Genomic DNA, 26283 nt, shown 5'->3' on the forward strand with positions numbered 1-26283 from the left:
AGAATATAAATTGGCATCACTATATATAAATTACTTTGTCTAAATGGTATTTTATGCTCTTTAACTGGTGCCCACTGACAATTCAAAGATCCCCAGTTTGGTGCTTTTTGACCAAGCACTTAAGAGAAAGTCTGCCACGGTTATAGTTTTCACTTCTGTTCCCAGAATATAAAGCCTTTACACTGGGTTCCATGTTGACCTCAAAGAGTTGCATATTATAATCCATTCCAGATGGTCCACCCCAGTGTTTGCCCAAGGCCTGATGAACACCTTCCTCCTGGAAGGAGTCTGAAGCCTTTCTTAGTGGGCAGTTTGTTTCCTAGTGGAACACTGAAGTCATCATGGGAGAAGAGGATTCCTTATAATGCATATTGCCTATTCCTAATTTACTTCCTTCAGCTTAATTCTGGAGCTAATTTGTGTCTGTCCCATGCCTCTCAGAATAGCCATAGAAGTTTATTCCCATAGAGTAATTCCCAGGTATGTCCATGACCTACCTGAAACCCAAACGAGGCTACAGCGGCCTGAGGGCACCACTCATTTCCCCATGGATGTTAACTAAGTGGTATTGGTTCCCAAACTTTATGAGAATGAGGAACTTTTAAACAGACAGATAGATAGATAGATAGATAGATAGGTAGATGATAGATAGATAGATAAACTTTTTTGGTGTTCACGAACTGAAAGAACAGATGAGGAAATTCAGTAATGCTCTTGAATGAATTTATATTTTATTTCTGTCAACTGTGTCTGCTTCCATTAGACAGTAGTACTGTATGTAGGACATGCTGTTCAGGCAGTCCACTGTTAATACGTGGTCCGTGTGTGTGTATTTAAGGACTCTTTGCCATAACTTTACCCAGCACTGAGGACCCATGAATATAGACTATTTAGTATTTAGAGTTCCTATATAGGAATCTTAGAGGTGTCTGAAGTATGTCAAATATTTTTTTAAGTATTTAATAGTTCTGGTTATATACTTCTATTATCAAAAGATAATATTCCTCCCCAAATTTGAATAAAGTAGGTATCTTTAAGTTATTACTTCTAGAACAGCATTCTCAGTAGAAACTCTAACCATGTTAAAACCCCTGGAGAAAATGGATTCCATGGCCAAATAAGTTTGTAATTTCCCTCTGAGTTTTACAATGTACATTAACATAATAGAAGTTTTGAGAAGTCAAGAAGCCTACCAACCAGCCTTTCCCTACATCACTGACCACAGAGAACGTTCCTCCGCATGCCCCCTTTTCAGGCGATGCTTAATAAAATTGCGCAGACATGCTGTGGGAAGTACTGTACCAGAGAGTTCACTCATCCAGACAGCTTTCCTGTCATGGAAAAGTGTCGGTGTGATTGTAGTCAGCATTAAAAAGATAGGCTTGTTGTGTCAATGGTACATACCCAAAATGTGTATTTTGATTGACTGTATTCATGCCTTCAAAATATTACGGCATGCATGCTTTCTTTTATCTACTTGGCTTTAAATTCTCACTGCCTTCTGGTTTGTGTTTTATGCTATTTATCATAGGTTAAGAATTACTCTAGAAGTAATATTTTTTATGTCTTTTCAGTAGTTATGTTCATAAACTAATAAATGAGGACGAAAGGTACAGTGTTGAAAGATCTTAGTTTTTGAGTGAAATCTGTTTAATAAAAGTCATTCTTTTTTTTCCAAATCGTAGCGTAAGGCAGCTGTAGTCAGCTGACAGCTTGTGGTCATGCTCTGATTTACAGGAGAAGGAGGAGGTTGTACTATTTCAAATGCATAATAGAGCATTCGTTTCGTCATCTGGAAGCAGAGATGGAAGAAGCTCAGGGGAAATGAGAGACATCAATGTTGCTGTTGAGGAAGGGAAGCTTTGTAGCATGTTATCAGACAGCAGTGCATATTGAAGAAAATATCTGTTAGCAGAGCATGTCACCAGATGTATTTTACTTGCAAGAATAGTAGATAAATCAAATAAGAACCAGATGAAAGCCTGAGAAAAAAGATGCTCAGAAGGATACTGAAGTTATTCTTTATGCTTCACTGCCCTTTACCTCTCTTGGTACCTTCCAGAGAAATCAGTATAGATGTATTTTTAGCTTGCTGTTTCCAGCATCAATATGACAACATGATTCTGTCTTTATATCAGTAAGCAGCTTCTACTATGTTTTCCTATTTTCTGCTAGCTACAATTTACAAAGGATGTCACAGCTCTGGTAAGAAACGCACAGAAGCCATTTGCTTGCTTTCTAAGTCCTGTTTTGTAGAGATTTGTAATAAGCCAATCTATTAAAACTGTAAGTTTGCTTAGTGAAATCCCTCCATAGTTTAATCTTACTAATTTGCAGAATGTGTTGTGATATATGGTTTGCCTTATTTTTTATTTTTATGTTGGATTGCTTTTGTATCCTGTACATAGCTGGTGTTAAAGCATACTATTTATCTGCATCTGTATTTTTTTTTAAGTATCTCACCCCTCTCTTTCCCTAGCACTTTGCTGCTATGTTTGTGGCTGCACTTGAGCTTTGCAAGCTGTGTAATGCAAAGACAGGATATGATGATAGTCGTGAATTAAGCTTGTTTTGATTAGGGGAGGCTATGGAATATGATACCACACCTAACTGTCTCAGACGCTGACCCTAGTCCCGAGCTACATCGCTCTGTTTTCCACACTCTCTGTATTTAATTTCAGTTATTCTTAAGTTTTTAAAAATACTGCTAGGTAATTTCATAAGTAATGGATGAAAAATAATTTGAGCTGCTTGCCTGCCTGTTAGTAACAGAGAGATGTCTCCTTATAATAAGTAAATGAGACCAAATAAATTCATATCATATAATTTTGCATTAGCTTAAGATAAAATATATAAATTATATATAGAAAGATGAATTAACTCTTTCGTATCTTATGCCTTTAATATATGTTCTTAGTTTTTTAAACATGCATATTCCTCTCTTATTTTAGATATTAAAATATTTAGCATGGCTGTTGAAGGACTTAATTTATCAAAGTGGATTATTTTTAGGGCCTCAGCAATCATTAATTGATGTTGATACTGTTCAATAAGTTACATTTAATTTATGATAGCAGTAGCACTTAAAATAAAAATGTGTTTGATTAAGATTGTTAATATTTTCACCACTCTGGCAAAAGATCAGCATCTAGTTTTGCTGAGATTTCTCAGGCAGCCATTTAACCTGTCGACTGCTGGAAAATCCTAAAACTTGAATGGGAAAAATTTTAGAAGCAACATAGCTATAGCTCCTTGGTAGGGGCAAAATTTGGTGTGTTTCAGATCTTTTGAGAAAATAGGCAATTGTAATTCGTCTTTGTTGCAGATTCTACAATTTATTTGATTTCTGAGAGTCTAGCCCTTTTCTATACTTGTGGAGCACCCTATGTTGTGTTTGTATGCATGCTTTAGTGAATGTCATGCAGGAACAAGGTAGGGCACAGTGACATGAAATAGTGCACTGCAAGAGTGGAAATGATTGTGCTTTTTGCGAATTTCACGTGACACTTTGCTCTCATTTCCATGTAGGCGTATTCTCAAGATGCCTACCTAAAAGGCAATGAAGCTTACAGTGGCAATGCCCGCAATATACCTGAACCTCCACCACTTTGCTATCCCTGGCTGCCATCCGCCCCGTCAGCCATGGCACAGCCAGTTGAAATATCTCCTCCAGACTCATCATCGAGCAAACAGCAAACCAGTACACCAGTACTGACGCAACCTGGCAGGGCCTATAGAATGGAAATACAAGTGCCTCCATCGCCAACAGATGTTGCAAAGTCAAACACGGCAGTGTGTGTTTGCAATGAGAGTGTAAGGACTGTCATTGTACCTTCTGAGAAGGTTGTAGATTTATTAACTAGTAGAAACAACCACACAGTTCCTTCACATAGGACTGAAGAAGTGAGGTATGGGCTAAGCGAGCAGACCTCCTTAAAAACAGTGTCAAGAACCACATCACCATCCTCATCCATTCCCACGGCCCATCTAATTCATCAGACTACAGGCCCCAGGTCGTTGGAAGCTTCTGGGATTTTACTTAAATCTGGCAATTACAGTGGACATTCAGAAGGAATATCAAGCAATAGATCTCAGGCTGTGGATTCTCCTTCTGCATCTGTTAACCACTATTCTCCAAATTCCCATCAGCACATAGACTGGAAAAACTATAAAACTTACAAAGAGTATATCGATAACAGACGATTGCACATAGGTTGTCGGACAATTCAAGAAAGATTAGATAGTTTAAGAGCAGCATCTCAGGGCACAGCAGATTATAACCAGGTGGTACCGAACCGCACTACTTTGCAGGTACGACGTCGAAGCACCTCTCATGATCGAGTGCCCCAGTCGGTTCAGATTCGGCAACGCAGTGTGTCCCAGGAAAGGCTGGAGGATTCTGTGTTAATGAAGTATTGTCCAAGAAGTGCGTCTCAAGGAGCACTGACGTCTCCATCTGTTAGTTTTAGTAATCATAGGACTCGTTCTTGGGATTATATTGAGGGACAGGGTGAGAGCTTAGAAAATAATTCTGAAAGTCAAATACCTGATTCAAATGGAGAACGAAAACAGACTTATAAGTGGAGTGGGTTCACTGAACAGGACGATCGACGAGGTATTTATGAAAGACCGAGGCAGCAGGAAATTCATAAATCTTTCCGAGGTTCCAATTTTACTGTGGCTCCGAGTATTGTTAATTCTGATAACAGGCGAATGAGTGGCAGAGGAGTGGGAGCACAGTTTAAAAAAATTCCATCCGATCTAAAGACAACGCAGTCAAACAGAAATTTTCAGACTACTTGTGGAATGTCACTGCCTCGAGGTGTTTCACAAGACAAGTCACCTCTTGTGAAAGTCCGAAGTAATTCTCTGAAAGCGCCTTCTACGCATGTCACAAAACCATCCTTTAGCCAGAACTCGTTTGTTTCTATCAAAGACCAAAGACCGATAAATCACTTGCATCAAAACAGTCTATTGAATCAGCAGACGTGGTTAAGAACTGAAAGTGCGCCCGATCACCAGGTAGAGACCGGGAAGCCCCCCACTTCATCTGGAGCTTCTGTTACGCCTGCCCCTCAGCTGAGTGAGAACTCTGGCACTTCAGATTTAGAGTTACCTGTCACTCAAAGCAATCAGGATTCAAATTTACAAGAGGCTGAAATTCAGCAGTCAAATACTTTAGATAATAAAGAAACTGTCGTCCTGCGAGAAAAACCTCCATCTGGTCGTCAAACACCGCAGCCTTTAAGGCATCAGTCGTACATCTTGGCAGTCAATGACCAGGACACCGGGTCAGACACCACCTGCTGGCTGCCTAATGATGCGCGTCGAGAAGTCCACATAAAACGAATGGAGGAAAGGAAGGCCTCAAGTACCAGTCCGCCGGGCGATTCCTTGGCGTCCATCCCATTTATAGGTGAGCTCATTCATAGTCATTGGCTATTATGTCGAACATTTAACAAATCTGCTCAGCCAAGTATTATTTCTAGTTCAACAGACACACAAATTTTACAGTGTGATTTTAAATCATTTGTTCTGAATTTCCTGCACTGAGCTAAAACCAGAGTCATGAGCTTTCACCCTCAAAAATTATTTCTAGTAACAATTTTCTTTTTTTAAAAAAAACTTTATGTACTCAATACCTATTTTTAATTTTTATTTTGATGAAACAAATTCCTACCATCTGGGGCCAAGGGACTGAGCAAACCAAATTGTACCTAGTTGATGATTCATCTGAATGAAAAGCCGAGTGGAACGGTTTTGCTAATTAGTAGTCAACCTTTCATTTAAACAGTGCTACTTACTTTTCTAAAGCTCATTTCTCTGTAAATTTAACTTGAGCTGAACGAAAAGACCTCCCCATTGTCAAGTTACTTTGTCTTACAGTAAACCTTGGAATAGATTTGGAAAAATGACTTCAATTACAAACACGTGCTCCAATCTAGAACAGCTCTTGTGTTCACTGAGTCTTTAGTCTGCTCCCACACCCCCCAGGTGTATTCTTCACAAAACAGCCGGTGTGATGTTCTAAAAATATAAATCAGATCATGCTACTCTTCTGGCTAGAGCCCTGTGTTTACTTCCCATGTCACCCAGAATGCAATCCAAAATCCTGCCATGGCCTGCGAGGCCCTCCATGATCCGCCCCACAACACCGCTCCACCTCTCTGACCCCATCTGCTATCTTCCGTGTGCGTGTGTCCCATCTTCAGCCACGCCAACCTCCTTGCAGCTCTGGAACCTGCCAGGCATGCCCTGCCTCAGGGCCCTGGCACCGCCAGTTCCCAGCCCTGGAACACATTCCGCAGATAGTCACGAGACGCTCGCCCTCACTACGTCTGTGTCTCTGCTCCAATACTCCCTGATTTATCAAAGCAGCCCTTCCTGACCAGCCTGTTTAAAATAGGTACCCCCCGCATACACAGAACCTGACATTCTCTGTCTCCTTAAGCTACTTTATTATCTTCATATCACTTGTTTCTGCTTGATATGTTTTGTGTTTTGTGTTTATTACATGATTCTCATCAGAGCTAACATAAGCTACAGGAGATCCAGGATTTGAGATCTTTTGCTTACTTATAGAAGGCGCTCAGTAAATATTGGTTGAAATAATAGGTTAATGATAACCTTGAGATGATGAGATTATATATATATCAAGATATATTTATATATGTATATGTATATGTATATAGCAACACCAAAAAAAGATGTTCTCAGCGTAATTACTGTGCAGTTCTAAGACATAATCTGCGAACAGGAGTATTATCTTCATTTAAAAAGTGAGAAATTTAAGCTATAGAGAAATTAATAAGCGGTGGAGACCAGGACTTGGCTTCCCTGATTGAGCCTCATCACAGAGCCGGTGCCAGAGGGCCCCATTTATATGGAAAGCGTGGTGAGCAGCGCCCCCTGGAGGTGGGGGGTGCAAGGGCCTTGCTCTGAGGCCGAAGCCCACACCCTTTCCCACCTGTCACCCCGTAGGTTCATGAAGAATTCTCATAATTTTACAATATCATGTGCTTCTCTTTGAGTAATATTTCAGAGTTTTTCTTTTCTAGAGAAACTGAAGCTATTGAGCTATTGGACTGTCAGGTGTCACTATCAGGATGAGCTTTAAAAAAAAAGTTCTGTATAATTTATATTTTTTATAAATATGATATATTCAGGTTGTAAACATTGTGGGGGATCTCAACCTAAATTGTACCGTTACTTACATCTGTACCCTTAAGGCCCAGCTCAGTGATTAGAACTTTACTGTAGATGGAACTTTATACATTATCTAGATATTTTATAGAAGATAACTGAGTGTTAATGATTGTTTCATGATTTTCTTAAAACATAAAAAGCCTTACAACCTGTGACTGTATTTCATAGGCCTGTGAGATCTTAACCAGAATAACGGCATTGTATTTTCTTCCTACTTGATAAGATCAATATAATTAAGTTATATTGGAGTAATAAAAAGTATGCTATGTTTATCTGTTTATATTTCTTCCTAGTTACCGCTAAGTACAGGAATAAATCAAAAAGTCACTTATGTTATTAATGAGAGAACTTTGGCTAAAGTATCAAATAAAAATCTATATACTTCTATATACATATAGATTTAGAAAGATGATTAACATAAACCATTTTGTTTATTCTTAAAAATAAAAGTGCTCACTAGTTAGTTCTCATCAGATTTTACTTTAAGTACTTAGTATCTTTTGTTTTATGAATCATGACTTGTATCATGACCCAGGATAGAAATGTCTTTATAGTCCAATTGTTTCATGTATGCCTCCTAGATTCTTAGTGTATAATATATGATTACTATGATCTATCCATTATACCATGACCAGTGGACTAGGGTAGAATAAAGAACTGAAATATGAACGCAGAATTTAATTAGAGACTGTGTTGTTAAGTATATAAACAACCAATCAATAAAAGAACTTTTAGCATTTCATTAAATATAAGTTCCAAAATTTAATATTGAAATCCTTTTATTAATGAGCTTTAAAGTTTTATTTGACCATAGGTGTTTTTATTTCCAATCTAGTTACTTTAAAAATATATATTTTAGTGGGATAGACACCAGCATTGAAATGGAGTGAAAGAGACTGTTTGCGATGTTTCCCAAAGTATTTTTCAGGAACGCTAATTCCATTTGATTAAGGGGAAAAAAAAGAGATCAGTGATAAAATAAATCGAGAAGTGCTGGGTTTAAATAGTTAAGTTTTGTCTGTTTGTCTTTACCATAGGACTCTGAAAATCAGTATTGTGCTGCTACGTATTTTCTAGGCAGAATATAATACAATTTTTCTCAGAAGTATTCAACCATGGATCCTTTTGTTTAGAGTATCTCAATTTAGTCTGCCATAAAACACACTTTGGAGGGTGTTGGTCTATGCTCCATGCTATTTTATGGAACATTTAAATTAAAAGGAAGAAAAGAAAGAAATTAAGGTTTACTTTTGTATTGTCACACTCCAGAATCTTATATTCTGTGATTTTAATAATTAGTTTTGTTATCTGGAAACATTATAGACTAATGCAAAAATAATAATAATTAAGTGCCCTGGCTTTGTTCCCCAAAAAATCAGAGAATGGAGCCAATTCATTTATTTACTTACCTATAATTCAGAGCTAATACTCTGACTTACAGAAAGACAATCGCCTGACATTTTGTTACACATTTAAAGTCTCATATTTCTGTTGGTTCACAAAGGTTTAGAAAAATGAAGAAGATAAACCATTTTATTTGTTTTTAAATTAGGACTATCAGTCATGAACATACCCCACACACACACACATTTTATAAAGCGTCATAGTAAATACTGAAAATAAATTTCAACTTCTTTTACGTGTAAACACAAAATGAGTAATGAGTTTATAAGTAATTTGACATAGAGTAGCAGGAATTATGATGTATTCTACAATCCTGAGTTTCTACAGTTCTTTATACTACTGTAACTATTAATGTAGAGAAACTATAGCTGTATTACCCACACCCAGAGTTCATCTCAAATTCATTTTCTCCTCTTTTTTGCCATGTTTCTAATATTCCTGCTTGTTCTTCTCACCCCAAAGTTGGCCAATATGTGTCTTTAGTGTTAGCCAACATAAGATTGAATTAGATTGGCACAGCCTTATTGGCACTGCCATTGTAAACCAATTTAGAAGTTTTTTTTTTTTTGAGGAAGATTAGCCCTGAGCTAACATCAGCCACCAATCCTCCTCTTTTTGCTGAGGAAGACTGGCCCTGAGCTAACATCCATGCCCATCTTCCTCTACTTTATATGTGGGACGCCTACCACAGCATGGTTTGCCAAGTGGTGCCATGTCCGCACCCGGGATCCAAACCGGTGAACCCTGGGCCGCTGAAGCGGAACCTGCAAACTTAGCCGCTGCACCACTGGGCCAGCCCCCAATTTAGAAGTTTTAAAGCTTGTAAAATATATACATAGAGCTAGGTACAGTGTCTATACGGGTGAAGTGAGCGATCTGAAATCTACCCAAAAGGAATGGGAGTGAGTGACTCACCTTATACCCAGCTTCTTCCTTTGGGAGCTCCAGTGTCTAATGCCAACAGTAATATGATAGGAGGATGCAGGGAGCTCCCAGCCGCTCTTTTATACAAATACATACTGAGTCTTTCTACACAGCAAATAATCTGTAAAGAGAAAATTATACTCTGTCATCATATGATCTTTTTCATATACCAGCTTTCCCCCAAGAGTGATTCCCTTGATTCTTAAGCTTAGATAGAGATTTTTGCCTCTATTCTTTGAGTAATGATGTGAGGTAATTTTTAATATAGTAATGAAAAATACCCGAAACTTCGGTAGTACTTTATAACCTACCAAGTATCTCATATACAATCCTTACAGCAACCCAGTAGGGAGTTTAGGTCAGAAATAAATAACCCGCTTTATGGGTAAGGAGAATTAAGTAGTTTGCTCAAGGTCTCTTGGCAGCTAACTGACAGAACTGATTGTCTGCTGGCTCCAAATCTCGTGTTCTTTCGACAATGCCCTGAAAATGTGCTAAAATTAAAATCGTGGCCTTTTACTGTTTTAAATCTTAGCCTAAAATATGATTCTAAACTTCACAATTCTTAACTCAGATTTCCCAAGTTTGAATCGGCATCTTTTCACTAAATAAATGTATGTGTTCCAGGTTTGTTAATAAAACTGTTCACCGTGGAATAGTTTTAGATGCTCATTTATCTTCCTTTTGTTAGTAGCATTAGTTTCTATCCTAGAATATTTTAAATTTGTCGGTAGCACACCTTGTGGAATACTCTGCTTACTTATTTAGGGAAATATTTTTTTTTTAACTTAGCACTTATAAAAACTATGGAATTGGGGCCATTGCAGTGGTGCAGCGGTTAAGTGTGCATGTTCCTCTTTGGCGGCCTGGAGTTTGCCGGTTCAGATCCTGGGTGCGGACATGGCACCGCTTGGCATGCCATGCTGTGGTAGGCGTCCCATGTATAAAGTAGAGGAAGATGGGCATGGATGTTAGCTCAGGGCCAGTCTTCCTCAGCAAAAAGAGGAGGATTGGCAGCAGTTAGCTCAGGGCTAATCTTCCTCAAAACAAAAAAACAACCCACTATGGAATTGTTTCCCTAAGGTAGACTTTCTAGATTTTTGGCTAGTTCCTTTAATGTTGAAGATAGGTCCACTAGTAACCACACTCTCAGCTAGATCTGTCAGTTTTTAAAATAGATCCAAACCCAAAAAGCCCCCTAGTTTAGAAAAACCTGGAAGTATTTTATATTGTTAACAAATTAAACAGATAATTTTACCCCTTGAGTAATTTTACTATGGTCTGCATCTTGAGCAAGAATTGACCCTTCTGTTAATCCTAGTCCAATTTCTTTATTTTATCCAGGAAAATTAAGTGGCTTTCACAAAGTCAAACAAGACAGGACCCCCAGCTCAGACTTCCCCATTCCTAATAGCGTGCTTATTTTATGTGTGAAAATTAATCATTTTAAAGAAAAATTGGTGCCTAATGTTTATTACATTCTTTTTATGTAAATGTTGGATTTTTTGAAATTAATATTCCCAGCATTTGTCAGCTGGCAGGCTAGGATATTTTTCATACACACATGCCCCTCAAATACACGCAAACCCACGAAATCTTAAAACCTTAATTTAGCTCATCTGATCTATGGGACTGCAGAAATTCAGCAAAGTAATTGTAACCCATTATCTGTGGCAAATCTAAGAGTAACACTTCCCCTTGCCCTTTGTAAAATTAGAGCACTTGCCATGTTCCTCTGACACATGCTCCCTTGCAGAGGAGCTGACTAGCCCCCACATTGACGGTGATGGCACACACATTCCTGCTTCTGCTCTTACTTCATACACCTGCCTTTCAGATCCCTACCATAACAAGTCCTCTTAGATTTACAACCTCACTCCCTTCATCTCAGCACCAGCTGTCATATGGTCATGGCAAGTATGAGTAAAAGATTCAAAATTCTCCCCCCTTCTTAACGTTTCTAAAAATCATCTAATAGGAAGATAGAGCATTGAAGTTTTGGTTATTAAAATAATCAATCAAAATGACTTTCAAAAGGCCAAATGTTTGTTTAAATGCGTGTTTACTGAACTGACCATTAAAGAAGCTTGGTCTTGGGGCCGGCCCCTTCGCCAGGTGTTTAAGTTCACGGGCTCCGCTTTAGTGGCCCAGGGTTTCCCTGGTTCGGATCCTGGGCACGGACCTAGCACCACTCAGCAGGCCAGGCTGAGGTGGTGTCCCACATAGCAGAGCTAGAAGGACCTACAACTAGAATATACAACTATGTACTGGGGGGCTTTGGGGAGAAGAAGAAGAAGAAGAAAAAAAGAAGATTCGTCTTAATTAAAAAACTGAATTCCAATTATGATAATGAGTTGAACTGTTATAAAAATTGGGGATAATTGAACTAGGTGATGGCGCCATGTTACCAGCTACATAAAAGTTAACGAGACTTCCTGCTTCAAGAGCTCCCTACGTAATTAACGAAAACATTTCAGTGAGTCTACAGGGGTCTGTCACTTGATCAGAGATTGGATACACACGTTCATATATTAGTGGCTTATTTTTTAAGCATTCTTTCTAACCATTCCCTTTTAATTGAATGTATGTGGAGTTTCTCAAGCATGCCATTTTTATCAACCTTACACTTTTTAACCTGATGTTCAGTAATGGTATTAATGGAGTTAAGTAAAATTAGATTGAACACCAAACAAAACTGTGGTATTGCCAAAGATTAAGAAATTGCTGCTTGTTAATACATAAGAAAGAGCTTGTGCTGGCCTATTGACAAGATAATTCAGCCTCAGCTAACTGCTGTTCATCTCCGTTGATTTAAACTGAGTGTACATATCTCAGAAGGTAAATAAAAAGAAAAGAAATTTCTCCTGTTTGAATTTCTTGTTGAGACAAAGAATCCATTAGCAGTATTTTTTATCCTTTTCCTTAAGGGCAAGGAACAATTTCACAGATTTTTAAACATGTATTTTGCTTGAGGTATAGATTGACTTTTTGGGACTTTGCAGAGAATGTCCCTTCTCATAGGACTTGGAACAGAAGCAGTTTGTTCAATCCATATTTTTAGTAAAAAAAAAAAAAATATATATATATACGATCGTGCTGTTTTGGAACTATATATACACTTCTATATTAGTCACCATTTCTTCCAACTTATACAAATTTACTCCTCCCCTTGCAACGTATAGCTTATTCCATCCCTGAATAGTATACTGTTAACATTCCTTAAATTATTATTTAATTTGGGGAGGGGGTAGGATTACCCCTTCCTAGCAGAGGTGAAATAAAAAGCAAAATTACATCAAGGCCACAGTCTGTGCCAAAAATTCTGATAATTTCACTGAGTTGTATAAAATTATTCTCAACTATAATTGCAAAATATAAGCTACATTGATGATGTGCTCTTTTTGAATGATTACGTGAACTGTGAGAAAAATTCCTCATGACCCAGCTCATTTGAGAAGGGACCTTTTTTGCTGTCTGCTCTAACTTGCAACGCTGGACAATGGGTGTTAATGAGGAGCGATGCTTGTTTGTGAAACACATTCTACTCCACTTTTGTATTGATCAGAATTCTCTTAGTTATGGATGATAGAAACTTACATCCAATTAGCTCATGCCAGAAAGGAATGTCAGCTCACAATGAAGAAATTCCTGGGCAGACCTAGTTCTGTGCTTGGCTGGGTCTGGGCACTCAAGTGATTTGATTTGAGTCAAAGATTGTGTTTCTTTTTCTCAGTTCTGCTTTCTTCCTTCTCAGATACTTTTTCTCCACATGGTGGAAAACATGGCTACTGGCAACTCACAGTTTACTGATTTTTAAAGTTCTTGTTCCCTAAGGAAGGGAAGAGAAAGACCATAATTTTCTCAGTAGCTATATGTCGAATCTGATGGAGGTACCATAATTGGTCCTGACTGGATCATATTCTTAGCCCTGGCCAGTCACTGTGGACTCAGTAGTAAGGCCCTGTGCTGGGTTGGGGCTAGATCTTGTGCCCATCCACAGGAAGTGAGGCCCTCTAGTAAATTCCACCGAACCTCAAAGATGGAGATGGGCAGGGAAACAACATACGTTCTCTGTGGTTGGTCATCTTATAGAATATGAAGAGGAACAAATCGGATAAGAACATCATGGGGTGAAAATATTAGCCAGTTTATTAGATGAAAAACAGCTATGTATCACTGTCTTTTATTTTCTTTCATTAGTAGTCAGGTTTTCACAAGGTTTTTTTCACATTTTTATTAGGCTTTTGTATTTCTTCCATGAATTGTCTTTTCACGTGCTTTGCTCTTTTTCTGTTGTGATTTGAGTGGTTCTTTTATTTATAAGAGCTCTCAGTGTATATTAGGGCTTCCATTCTTTTTTCATGCTTTGTTGCCTGCAAAATGACTAACAGCTGTACATAAATGTACACACAACATACTTGCTTGATTTTGTATATGTCTGCATTTTTCTTGATTTGTGGGATCTTTTAGATGTTCTTCTAGAATAATAATTGATAAGAAATAACAGTAGTAGAAGTTTCTTATTCCAATATGAATAATCAATTTTAAACGTCATAACTTGTAGTATTCTCCGTTTGGAAAAAATCCAAATTGAATTACGGAAAATATTTTATCTGTGAGAATTAGCTTTTATCTACCTTTGGAAAACACTTTTTCAAAAATGAAACAAAATTTTTGAACAAATTTTTGAACTTTTGAAAAAATCTGTAATTTTTTTACAGATTAATAAACAGTGATTAGTTGAATTTATTAATATAAAAATTTCATGGGGCTGGCTCCGTGGCTGAGTGGTTAGGTTCTCACGCTCCACTGTGGCAGCCCAGGGTTTGGATCCTGGGCGCGGACTTGGCACCGCTCATCAGGCCATGTTGAGGCGGCGTCCTACATCCCACAACTAGAAGGACGTACAACTGTGTACAGGGGGGGTTTGGGGAGATAAAGCAGAAAAAAAAAAAAGATTGGCAACAGTTGTTAGCCCAGGTGCCAATCTTTAAAAAAAAAAAAAAATTTCAGTCTTCTTCAGCTTTTCTTTGTTGTGAAGAGCTATGGGGCTTCTAGTCAATAAAGTAACTTAAAGCCTCATTTCTTAAGTCACTTCTTTGATTAGGTAATTCACTTTACCATGAATGATTATGCCACTTGATAATAGCAAGTCTGCAGCTCTGATAGTTCATAAATATGTTCTTACGTGTGTCATTTTAATGTCTTAATGTAGTATGTGGCATGCCCAGGACAAGGATGATCAGTTATTTTCATCTGACAGAATATTTGTTTGATTGTTAAAACTCTAGAAATCAGTTGAAAATCTGATGGCACACTGGTTTTCTCCTTGGACACCTAAATAATGTCTATTTTCTTACATTGGAAAATGAGATACGCCTGAATTATTCTTGTTTTTACATAATCTACACAATGATGATAATTAAAGCATATGTGAAAATTAGGGTTTTAAAATTTCAATTAATCAGTATAATGAGAATGATATTTTTAAAACAATAGAAAAGTTTTTGTATTTTCACGGGGAATAAAGAATTTATTAGTATAATCCATACATGTGAGGTAATGTAATTTTGTGTATTCTAAAAGTATATCTAGCTTTCCTTTTCTCTTTTAACATAGTAGTGAATATATTTCTTCTGAAGAATGCACGCAGTACTGAAGTGTGTAAACACAATGTTCTGGTCTCTCACCCACACCTCCTCCACTCACTCTTACTTCCCAGAACAGGCGGGTGTCTATTTCCACCTTGTTTGCACACATATATTTGAAGCAGAGGTTATTTAAATGCAAAAATTTCCTAAATGTAGTAAGTCAAAAGAGATTGAATGCCTACCTCAGGAAGTCCCGAGTCATCAAAAGTTGTCTTTGAAATTTTGTTTAATGCTTAATCCATGCACATTTTGAATTTCACTCCATGATGTTTAATTTCAAATGAATAAACACGTTTTCATTACTTTGCAAGGCATGAAATTGATCCTCTTGAGAGCTTTACGCCACAGCATCTCCTAAACACTGTTTGACACACATGATGACCACGTGTTCCCATAGGGCTAGTCGCTCCGCTTGGAGAAACGTTGTGTTACATGAGCACCATCTCAGTTTTTTAAAATGCCTTTTTATATCTGTATCTGGATTTATGCAGTAGATATCATCTGAACCACTCAGTGAATGTTATCAGTAAACTGTTAGTACTATCAATGCTACATAATATACAGTATATTCCCATTTGTATCAGTCCTCATGAATCCATAACAGGATTGTGGACCAGCAGACTCCGGAAGACCAGCCTATCTTATACCTATGTATCATTTGAGAAAACTTTGTTCATTTGTGGTAATTTAAATCCTAATGACAGTGTTAAAGAATACTACCACCTTTAGTGAAATTGAATTTTTATCCTTATTGAATTAATTAAAAATCTGGTATCTCGTTGCTTTTGGGAAAAGAATGATTGCATTCTCACTAACATTGATATTAAATTGTCATATGCTTAGTAAAATTGATTTATAGAGAAATTTTCAAAATGTTTTCTATTGCTAAAGTATAAGGTGCTGCTTTTAAAGAAATTATAAAAATAGAAAATCAGCTTAAGATAGTCAGAAGTAGCTATAAAATGGAAGCGTTATAATTTTGTAACGTTATTAGTCATCTTGACTAAAATGCTGATCATTAAAGTGATGGAGCATTCTTAGAATTTGGTCAAAATTAAAACAGTTTGACCTTTCGAATCGACGAATCAAAACTCTGTTCCATCATTACACTATCTTCTTTAAAGGGTTAATTATGATTTTTTAAGACTTAGGGCATTTAATTTTAAGGATTCTAGGTCTGGCATTCTATTAAATTACATTCTTTTGGCCTAAAAGTTTAAGCTATTGATGTTTTTACAAGAGTAAGAATTCTGAACAGAGCTATGGCTCACCAACTGGAAAAGAAATATAATTTATAATGTGGAATAAGAACTCGGTGTCAAGACTGTCTGGGTTTCAATTCTGTCCCTGTGGCTTGGTAACTTTACGCAAGTTACTTAACCTGTCGATCTTGGTTTCTTCATTTATAAAATAGTACTTTATTGGATTTCATAAGAATTAAGTGAAATATGATATTTAAAGTATTTAGAATGGTGTTAGTACCTAGTAAGCCGTGTTAATATGTTAGCTGTTGTTATTATGCATGCATATGCATTCACATATACATTTCTGCCCTTGACAGATAATGACAGGCTTTTGAGCAGCTTAAAATTCATAACATCTAAAATATTTATATTTCTACAAGGTACAAGGGCAGCTGCTCAAGGGGACAAATGGGGATTTCTCCTCTGGGTGAGGGCCTACATCTACATGGGGAAGAGGGCACCTATTTCTGATTTGCACAAAAGTGCCAGACAAGCTAGCAGTGGCTGTCTTAGTCCATTGGGGCTGTTGCAGCAAAAATATCATAGACTGGGTGACTTAAACAGCAAACGTTTATTTCTTACAGTTCCGGAGGCTGGAAATTGCAAGGTCAAGGCGCCAACAGATTCGGTGTCTGATGAGGTCCTGAGTCCTGGTTCATAGACATTGTGTCCTCACATGACAGAAATGGCAAGGCGCTTCTCTCTGCTAATCCCATGCATGAGGGCTCCACCCTCAGGACCTAATTACCCCCAAAGCCCCACCTCCAAAAACCAGCACATCGGGGATTAGGTTTCAACATAGGAATTTCAGGGAGACACATTTCATCTATAGCAGTGGCCTTGGTAATGTGTAACTTTCTGGAAGCAATAGACTGTACTTTCTTATTTTTCTATAAAAATGGAAGATACACTTGTTCGTGTGTTTGTGTGTGATGGGGAGAAAGGTTTTAGGAATTGATACTCTGAAAGTTAAGCCTCAACCAAATTCCCTTGCTTAACTTCCTGAAATGATCCTGTGTAACACATTTCAAATTTGGGAAGTAATCCTTTTAGGATGGTGTCTGATAATTGTTCTGCTTTTATAGGCTTAGGTTCTGAGTACCTATAAACTTTGGTATTTTGATTGTCAGTTAGTGAAGGTATTAAGTGGTTGGTAAAGAAGCAATTTATTTAATTTCTTAGACCATATTCTCAGAATTCTTTGGAATGACTAGAGTAATAACTGTATAAGTAGATTTTTAACAGACCAAATAGGTCTTTATCGGTACTTTAGTGGTTAAATGTTAAAATCTTTATCTGGTTCTTTTAGTAACGAATACTGATTATTAGTTCTATTATTGTTCTTATTAATAATAATTAGGTCATTTGACATTCTGGAATTTGTCTTCATTTTACCTTGTAGATGAACCAACCAGCCCCAGCATTGATCATGACATTGCCCATATCCCCGCCTCTGCTGTCATCTCGGCCTCTGCCCCCCAGGCCCCCTCTATAGCGACAGTTCCTCCCAGCCTCACGACGTCAGCTCCTTTAATCCGACGGCAGCTCTCCCACGACCAGGGTACGTGTCAGTGAGTGGCTTTGTAAACCATCTCTCCTTCTCAGTTTTCCATTCAGAATATGGTGACAAGCTGTGGTCTTTTCACCACTAAAAGAATCTAGAAACCACTTGCAAATGTCTAAATGCTGGGTTTGAATTACAGAATCTGGTGGACCTGCCAGCCTGGATGCCCAGCCCAGCTCAAAGACAGAAAGATCAAAATCATATGATGAAGGCCTGGATGATTACAGAGAAGATGCGAAATTGTAAGTCTCAAGCATGTTATTTTAAATATTTGTTCGTGGGTATTCAGCATAATTTTGACATATAAATACTGAATTTAACGATGTCTTCTATACTTTCTAACTTTGTGACATTAGAAGTGCAAGTAAAGAATAAAATCAAAATTGTTGTTTGGTAATACAGTCAATTGAATTTTGTAATTAATATTTCAAGATCTGTAATATACAAACATAATATGAAAAATAAATAGAGTAAATAATCACTCCCACTCTAAGCCTCCAGTGACCCAGTTCTGCTCTCAGACATAACTACGTTATGGGTTTTTTGTGTGTAGTTCCAGAGTCATTCTATGCATAAAAATCACATATACACGTTTACTTGCTTGTACGTGTGTGTGTATGTAGTCTAATTATTTTTATAAACAAATGATAGATGCTGTCCACGCTGACCTTACAGATCATTCAATGCATATATTCCCACCTCATTCTTTTTCATGATGGTTGAATTTTCCATTGAATGGTTGTACCATAATATAAACTAGTATTCTTTATCCTATTATAGACATTTAGATTGATCTAATCTTATAGTGCCACAAACAATGCTTCAGTGACTACATTTGTACATAGTTCATTTAGCACATAAGTGAGTGAGTATGGTTGGAAAAGGGATTGTTACACCAAGGGATGTGTGTGTTTTTTATTTTAGTATCCACTGTCAGTTGCTTTCTATAAAGGATAGAGCAAATCACATTCTCACCAACAGTGTACAGAAGTCTCTGCCACTCCCCTCACCAACACAGCGTGTTACTTAACTTTTGATTTTCTGTAAATCTAATGGTATTCTATTGTAGTTTTAGTTTGAAAATTTCTTATTATTAATTGAACATCGTTTCATATATATCTAAGAGATGTTTATATTTCTTTTTCTGGGAAGTGCTTTTCCATATCTGATTAACATTAAGAACTGAGAAGGAGAGACGCCCCCCTGACAGCCTCGTTAGCATTACAGCTCTGGTTCTCTAATAACACAAAGCCCAGTGTTCAGCCTGAGTAGCTTCTTCTTTGATCTAAAAAAAAATGGATAAGAAAATCTCACACTTTAGGCAGAAACAGTTTTAATTTACCAGATAACTAAGAAAGCTTCTGTAATTGAATCAAAAGTTGAAGGGCTTAGAAAACTAGCTGTTTTTCTCGCTTGCATTGAACAGTGAACATTTAACATGGTAAAGATGAAATGTCAGCTATTAATGAAATGTTAGAGTGGTAATACTCAAATAATTGTTACATCTTTAAAATATTTTATGCACTTATTGCAAATATTTATACACTTCTTTTCCAACAGGTCCTTTAAGCACGTGTCTAGCCTGAAGGGAATCAAGGTTGGTATTCAATATTTTAAAAATACCAGCCAGTGATAAATGTTTCTATTTACCTTAGTTTACATGAGCTCTTCTTAGAGAATTATTTCTTTCATCCATTAGACATTTCGTATTTAAATATCATTAACCTTCAATTCTTGAAGTTTCAAGTACACTTGGAAAATATTACGTATAAAATGTTCTTTTCTAATTTTGAAACATATTCATCGAGTATATAGTCCTTTACACACATTATGCTGATTTTTCTCACTTTATCAGTATATGGCCAGAAATCTAACTCCCTAGCAATCCTTCTGTATTTTGTTGTATGTTTGCTTTTCTAGCCTCAAATTTGTTGTTTCATGTCTTCCCTTCACCCTCCCCCCATTTGGTCCACCCTGTCCTTTCTCATCTACCTTCCCTCTCGCTTCATTGAAAAACTAAAGGCTGTTACACAGGAATTTCCTTATTTTATCTTCTCCAAAAATATCAGCCACCTTCATTTATACGCACACTCTCTGCCTTCCTTACTCTTAAATATCTTTTTACTTTTTACATTATCGTAAGAAAAACTGACACTCACGTTTCTTCTTTAGATTGCATCACTTTTTACTTCCTCAAGAGCCGCCTCTCTTCTGCAAAATCTCTTTTTCCAGTGGCTCATTCATCTTCGTATGTGAGCACATTCTCCTATATCCTATATCTTAAAAAAAAACCTCCCTCAAATCCACATCCCCCTCTATTTACCGCTCCTGTTTTCTCTTTCACTTTGCACAGCAAAACCCCTTGAGAAAAAGTTGTCTGTAGTTTCACATCGCATCTTTCTCAACCCACACACATCAGGAGGACACTGCTCGTGTCAAGGTTACCAGTGACATTCACGTTCCAAAACTACTGGTTGCTTCGCTTTTTCGTTTGCTTGACCCTTCGGTAGTATCCAACACAATTTCCCAGTCCCTTCCTCAGACGCTTTCTTCTGTGCTGGTTTCCACTTCTGCCTCTGCCTAATATTTAAAATACTGAACAGTCTAGAGCTGGTTCTGACCGCTCCTTCTTCCCTGTCTACCCTCATTTCCTCGATGATCTCATCCAGAGGTCCCCCAGAGTTTACGTTGCTGGCCTTGACGCCTTCCCCGAACTGTGGCTCGTGTGGACTGCTGCCTATGTGACGTCTTCATTTGGATGCATAATGAGTAATTTGAGGTTTACATGCTAAATAGACCTTGATTACCCTCAGCTGTATTTATTCCTCAGTTTCCCCATCTCGCTAAGTCCACTTCCAGTTGTCCACGCCCCAAATCTAGGAACTAGCCTTGTATCTTCTTTTTCACCCTTCCCCATATCAAGTGCTGTCCACTCTGCCTCCAAAGCATCCGCTGAATCTTTCTATTCCTCCCTTCTTCGCTGATGCTACTTTAGTCCAAGCTGCACTCAGTGCTCACCTGGATTCCTCCAGTAACACCTCTTTTCATGGTTGCTCCCTTAGAATCCATTCTCCAGGTAGCAATCCATTCTCCAGTGACCTTTGAACTGTGTGATCAGATAACGTGACTCCCCTGATTCATCACTTAGTAGCTTCTCTTCCTACTTCCTACCTAGGACTAAAAGACCCTAAACAATCTATAATTAGCTGTTTCTCTTACTCACATTGAACAGTGAACATTTAAAATGATTATGATGAATGGATACTCATTAGCTAGGCCCTCTTCCTGAGCTTTTCTTTCCCCTGACCTTTAATGGTTGGCTCTTTTTAAAATTTTTCCTCCAAATTTCATCTTAAACATTCTTTCTTCAGAGGGGCCTTTCCTCAGCACCACCAATTTATAGCTGCTGCTCAGTCTTTCGTTATTGTGTTTCACAGTTTCCATTCTCCGAATGGCACAATCACAATCTGATCATTTTCTTGTTTTTTAACTTTTTATTCTTATTTGTCTTTTCCTACTAAAATGTGAGCTCTTAAGAGCAGGAAAATTATGCCTTTCTATTTTTTTTAATGATTAAAAATTCCTCAGGCGACTAAAAAAATGATGGTGGTCAATTCCCATTTTTTTAACAAGACCAGAAGTTTTTCTAATGTAATTGATAAAGTTAGAGTTTTTTGAAAATAACTCTCCGCTTGGACGATTAAATGAAAGACTTTTTTCAGCAAAGCAATTTCAGTGGGCAAATATTTATAAAGGAAAAAGCTGACATTTTGCTATGTTTTCTTGGGCTTTTCTGTAGATCACAGACAGCCAAAAGTCATCAGAAGACTCGGGATCTAGAAAAGATTCTTCGTCAGAGGTTTTCAGTGATGCTGCCAAAGAAGGGTGGCTCCACTTCCGACCACTTGTCACTGATAAGGGCAAGGTAATGCATTTTCTCAGCTACTGTGAGTGGATGAAATGCAGGTCCTGCAAAATAAAGCATAAAGTCTCTATTCATAAAATGGCAAAATACCCAGAATAGAGTGGCAAAAATCACTTATAAATATTTTTCAACATAGAGGAAAAATTATTTTTAAAAAATTCTAATCATTTATTTAATTTTATAGTATTTTTATCCTCTGTATCAACTACATATGGCATATATTGTTTTATATTTTGGCAATGTAGAGAAGAAATCAAAGTATTGAAGAAGGAACTCTGCTTTTCTTATTAAATAGTTTATTAGCCATAGATTATCACAGAGTTGTCCTTTAAGGAGTGGTAATTCTCCATGTTAATACTTTTCAAAATTTTTAATTTTTCCCAGTTTGTCCTTTTGAATTGCCTTTATAATTTCTTTGTTTCACTTTATCTTATAAATATTGAGTTATATAAATGAATATTACAGTATCAATATATGCTTCATTAGGTAGATTCGAATACAATAAAAACTTCACCAGAAAATTTCCTACAGTATTTCGGCAGCTTATTTATAAGAAAATTTTAATACTGTCAAAGGAGTTGAAAATTTTTAAGAAACCCCACCTTAGATGTGGATATTGTTGCATAGCCATATAAAGTTGATCAGTTTCATTAACGTAATTCATTACTTGTACATCCTCTTTTGGGATCTCCTTATGCAGTGTTTGTCAGTTGCATGATCTAAGACTTGTCTTAAGCCTTAGTTTCACTCAAAAGATTTTTCTGACTGATTTTTTTCTTATATTCTATTCCCTCAGCACTTTTTATATATTTCGCTACACTTGTTTTATCTTAATTACTTTGTGTATTTTGTTTTCCCAACCAAATTAAAGTTGAAATTCCACTGTCCCTTGGTTGGGATATGAATGCATTGCCTAATTGGTTTATATTCTACAATGTTTGTCCTTTCTCTCCTAACAAATATATTATGTTGAGGTAAATCAGACACCTGCTGCGTGTGGTATACATTTATGTGTGTTAACAGTGTTGCTGAATGTATTTATCCTGTCACTAAGATGTAGCCAAGCATTAAGTATTTCTGAACTGTTTCGTGTTTTCCAGCGAGTTGGGGGAAGTATTCGGCCATGGAAGCAGATGTATGTTGTGCTTCGGGGCCATTCGCTTTACTTGTACAAAGATAAAAGAGAACAAATGACTCCATCTGAAGAAGAACAACCCATCAGTGTTAATGCCTGCTTAATAGACATCTCTTACAGTGAGACCAAGAGGAAAAATGTGTTTCGACTTACCACATCAGACTGTGAATGCCTGTTTCAGGCTGAAGACAGAGATGACATGTTAGCGTGGATCAAGACCATCCAGGAGAGTAGCACCCTAAATGAAGAGGTGTGTGTTCAAAATGCTGTTGATAAAATCGGATACCATCATAACATTTTTCTTAAGAAGACTGAAAGAATCTGATAGATCGTTTTTAAAAAAATTGTAATATGCTATTTTTACTTAAAAATAATTGATCAAAGGAAAACTCAAGTGTACCTATTTTTTATTATTTTCACTTATTAGAAAAGCACCATTACTGAACTAGAAAAACAGATTATTCATATATTCTGCATACCTTCTCAGAAGCAATGAACCACAGAGCAGGATACCTAGGTTCCTAGTCCTGGTCATTACCTTTATGACTAAATAATGCCGGGTCTGTTTCCTTATCTCAAAAACAGGATTGTTGTAGCGCTTAAGTTACAGTGAAAATGCTTATCAAAACAAATTACTATGTAAATGCAAAGAGATACTGATATTATGATTCTTGTTAATAGAATTACGCACACAAGAATATAATATAGCCTACTGTAATACAATAATTGGTTTCTAGAAAACTTGTGTTATCAGAAAGCATGTTATAAGCCAGTTTTTCTTTTTTTCTTTCTTTTTTCTTTTTTTATTCTCTTGAGGTTATAATAAGTTATAACACTGTGAAATTTCAGTTGTATATTATTATTTGCCAGTCACCATATATATGTGCCCCTTTACCTCTTATACCCATCCCCCAACCCCCTTCTCCTCTAGTAACCACTAATCTGTTCTCCTTGTGTGTTTGTTTATCTTCCACATATGAGTGAAATCATATGGAGTTTGTCTTTCTCTGTCTGGCTTATTTCACTTAACATAATACTCTCAAGTTCCATCCACGTTGTTGCAAGTAGGACAATTTTGTCTTTTTTATGGCCGAGTCGTATTCCATTGTGCGTGCGTGTGTGTGTGTGTGTGTGTACACATATACACACCACATCTTCTTTATCCACTCATCAGTCGGTGGGTACTTGGGTTGCTTCCACATCTTGGCTATTGTGAATAATGCTGCAATGAGCATAGGGGTGCATAAGTCTCTTTGAGTTGTTGATTTGAAGTTCTTTGCATAAATAGGCAGTAGAGGGATAGCTGGATCGTATGGTATTTCTACTTTTAATTTTTTGAGAAATCTCCATACTGTTTTGCATAGTGGCTGCAACAGTCTGCATTCCCACCAGAAGTGTTGAGGCTTCTGTTTTCTCCACATCCTCTCCAACATTTGTTGTTTTTTTGTCTTGGTTATTATAGCCGTTCTAACAGATGTAAGGTGATATCTCATTATAGTTTTGATTTGCATTTCTCTGATTAGTGATATTGAACATCTTTTCATGTGCCTCTTGGAAAAATATCTGTGCATATCATCTGCCCATTTTTTGATCAGGTTTTTTGTCTTGTTGTTGAGTTGTATGAGTTCTTTATATATTTTGGAGATTAACCCCTTGTCAGATATATGATTTGCAAATATTTTTCTCCCAGTTGGTAAGTTGTTTTTTTCGTTTTGTTCCTGGTTTCCTTTGCCTTGCAGAAGCTGTTTAGTCTGATGACGTCCCATTTGTTTAATTTTTCTTTTGTTTCCCTTGCCCAAGTAGACATGGTATTCGAAAAGATCCTTCTAAGACCAATGTCAAAGAGTGTACTGCCTGTATTTTCTTATAGGAGTTTTATGGTTTCATGTCTTACCTTCAAGTCTTTAATCCATTTTGAGTTAATTTTTGTGTATGACGAAAGATAACGGTCTACTTTCATTCTTTTGCATGTGGCTGTCCACTTTCTAGTTTTTCTTTTTAAGAAGGAATAATATTTAGGGACTTAAGAGCTTCTGGCTCACAACCATCAAGATATTTTTACAGCAGGGATTTCAGTAGCAAAGGTAGTTTTTTAAGTGTACATAACTTTAAAATTTACAGAGTAAATTCAGCAATGATTAAGTCTAGCTTTTGCTCAAGTACCTTTTTTCATGTCATTAACACAGTTTTTCTTACACATTATTCTCACTTTTTGTTCCCATTGTTATGACAAAAAAAAAGAACAGCACAGCGTTCTTTCCCTTACTCACAGCACGCCAGAACTCCTACATTAACTGTAAGGGTATGCAAATTATTTTCTCTAATCTAGTCATTTCCATTATATCTAATTCAAATTATAGAAAACGTATGCCATAGGAAAAATGCCTGTGCTTTTTTCCCTGTGATAGTTTACACCCTACCTTGTTTGTGGTTAAAAATTGGCACCAGGTCCACAAAGAGGGGTAAGTCATTTCCCCACGGTCACATGGCTGGTGAGTGTCAGGGCCAGGATTCAAACCCAGGCAATCTTATTCTGGATCTTAACTGTGCCATCTCTCAGCTGGTAAGTGGGAACGGTCGATTTGAATTTGAGACTGACTCCAAGCCTGTATTCTTTGTAGAATGTATTGTTTATTAGAATCAAAATGAGACAAGTGAAAAAAAATTGAAGACATGTATCGATGTATAAGTGGAATCAATAGGAAAAAAATCATCACCTTATGGTCAACTTTGAGTTTACCAAATAGCATGTTATTAAACTTAACCTGCTCAGGTTAAAAAATCCAGTTTTGAGCTTTTCTCTTCTGCTAATCTAACTGCCATTTCTGATACTAACTGACCCTGCATCTCATTGCTCCTACAAATTAATCATTGACAAATTTGGGCAGTATTTTTCCATCTTTTACCCAACTGTATTATTTTGGAATGCTGATCATTCTTTATGGTATTAGTGAGAGAAAAAACTGGCTCTCCACATCTTAGTCATTTATTAAAAATGACAGATGAATTCAGTCAGTTTGAACACTCGCTATTTGCTCTGCTACTCTGGGTACTGCAGGGCTGCAGAAAATCAACAGAAAAGTCTTTGGGCAAGGCGGGAGGCCCTTGGAACATTTATCACATGGCGAGGTTGGGGTGTGATGTTGGGTAGAGGTTCTAAAACAACCCCGTGAGAGTAAAGTATAGTGTGTGTATTGAATACACAGAGCAGTGCGGGAGAGAACCTCAGA

The 26283-nt window shown here is 37.1% G+C and overlaps 1 protein-coding gene across 18 annotated transcripts in view; it reads left to right on the plus strand.

Moving 5' to 3' along the window:
• Positions 1–26283, plus strand: part of ARHGAP21 (Rho GTPase activating protein 21) — a 139667-nt gene that overhangs the window by 99181 nt on the left and 14203 nt on the right. For 9 of the 18 annotated variants that reach the window (XM_023631980.2, XM_023631981.2, XM_070254873.1 and 6 more), the window contains 7 exons: positions 2176–2205; positions 3529–5416; positions 17832–17990; positions 18133–18235; positions 19554–19590; positions 21793–21918; positions 23019–23303. In XM_023631980.2, coding sequence (XP_023487748.2) covers positions 2176–2205; positions 3529–5416; positions 17832–17990; positions 18133–18235; positions 19554–19590; positions 21793–21918; positions 23019–23303 — 2628 coding nt within the window. The remainder of the gene's footprint in view (positions 1–2175; positions 2206–3528; positions 5417–17831; positions 17991–18132; positions 18236–19553; positions 19591–21792; positions 21919–23018; positions 23304–26283) is intronic. The other 9 variants (XM_023631982.2, XM_070254879.1, XM_070254877.1 and 6 more) reach the window with 1 other exon arrangement.

This window comes from Equus caballus, chromosome 29 (assembly GCF_041296265.1).
Source record: "Equus caballus isolate H_3958 breed thoroughbred chromosome 29, TB-T2T, whole genome shotgun sequence".
NCBI classification, from domain to species: domain Eukaryota; kingdom Metazoa; phylum Chordata; class Mammalia; order Perissodactyla; family Equidae; genus Equus; species Equus caballus.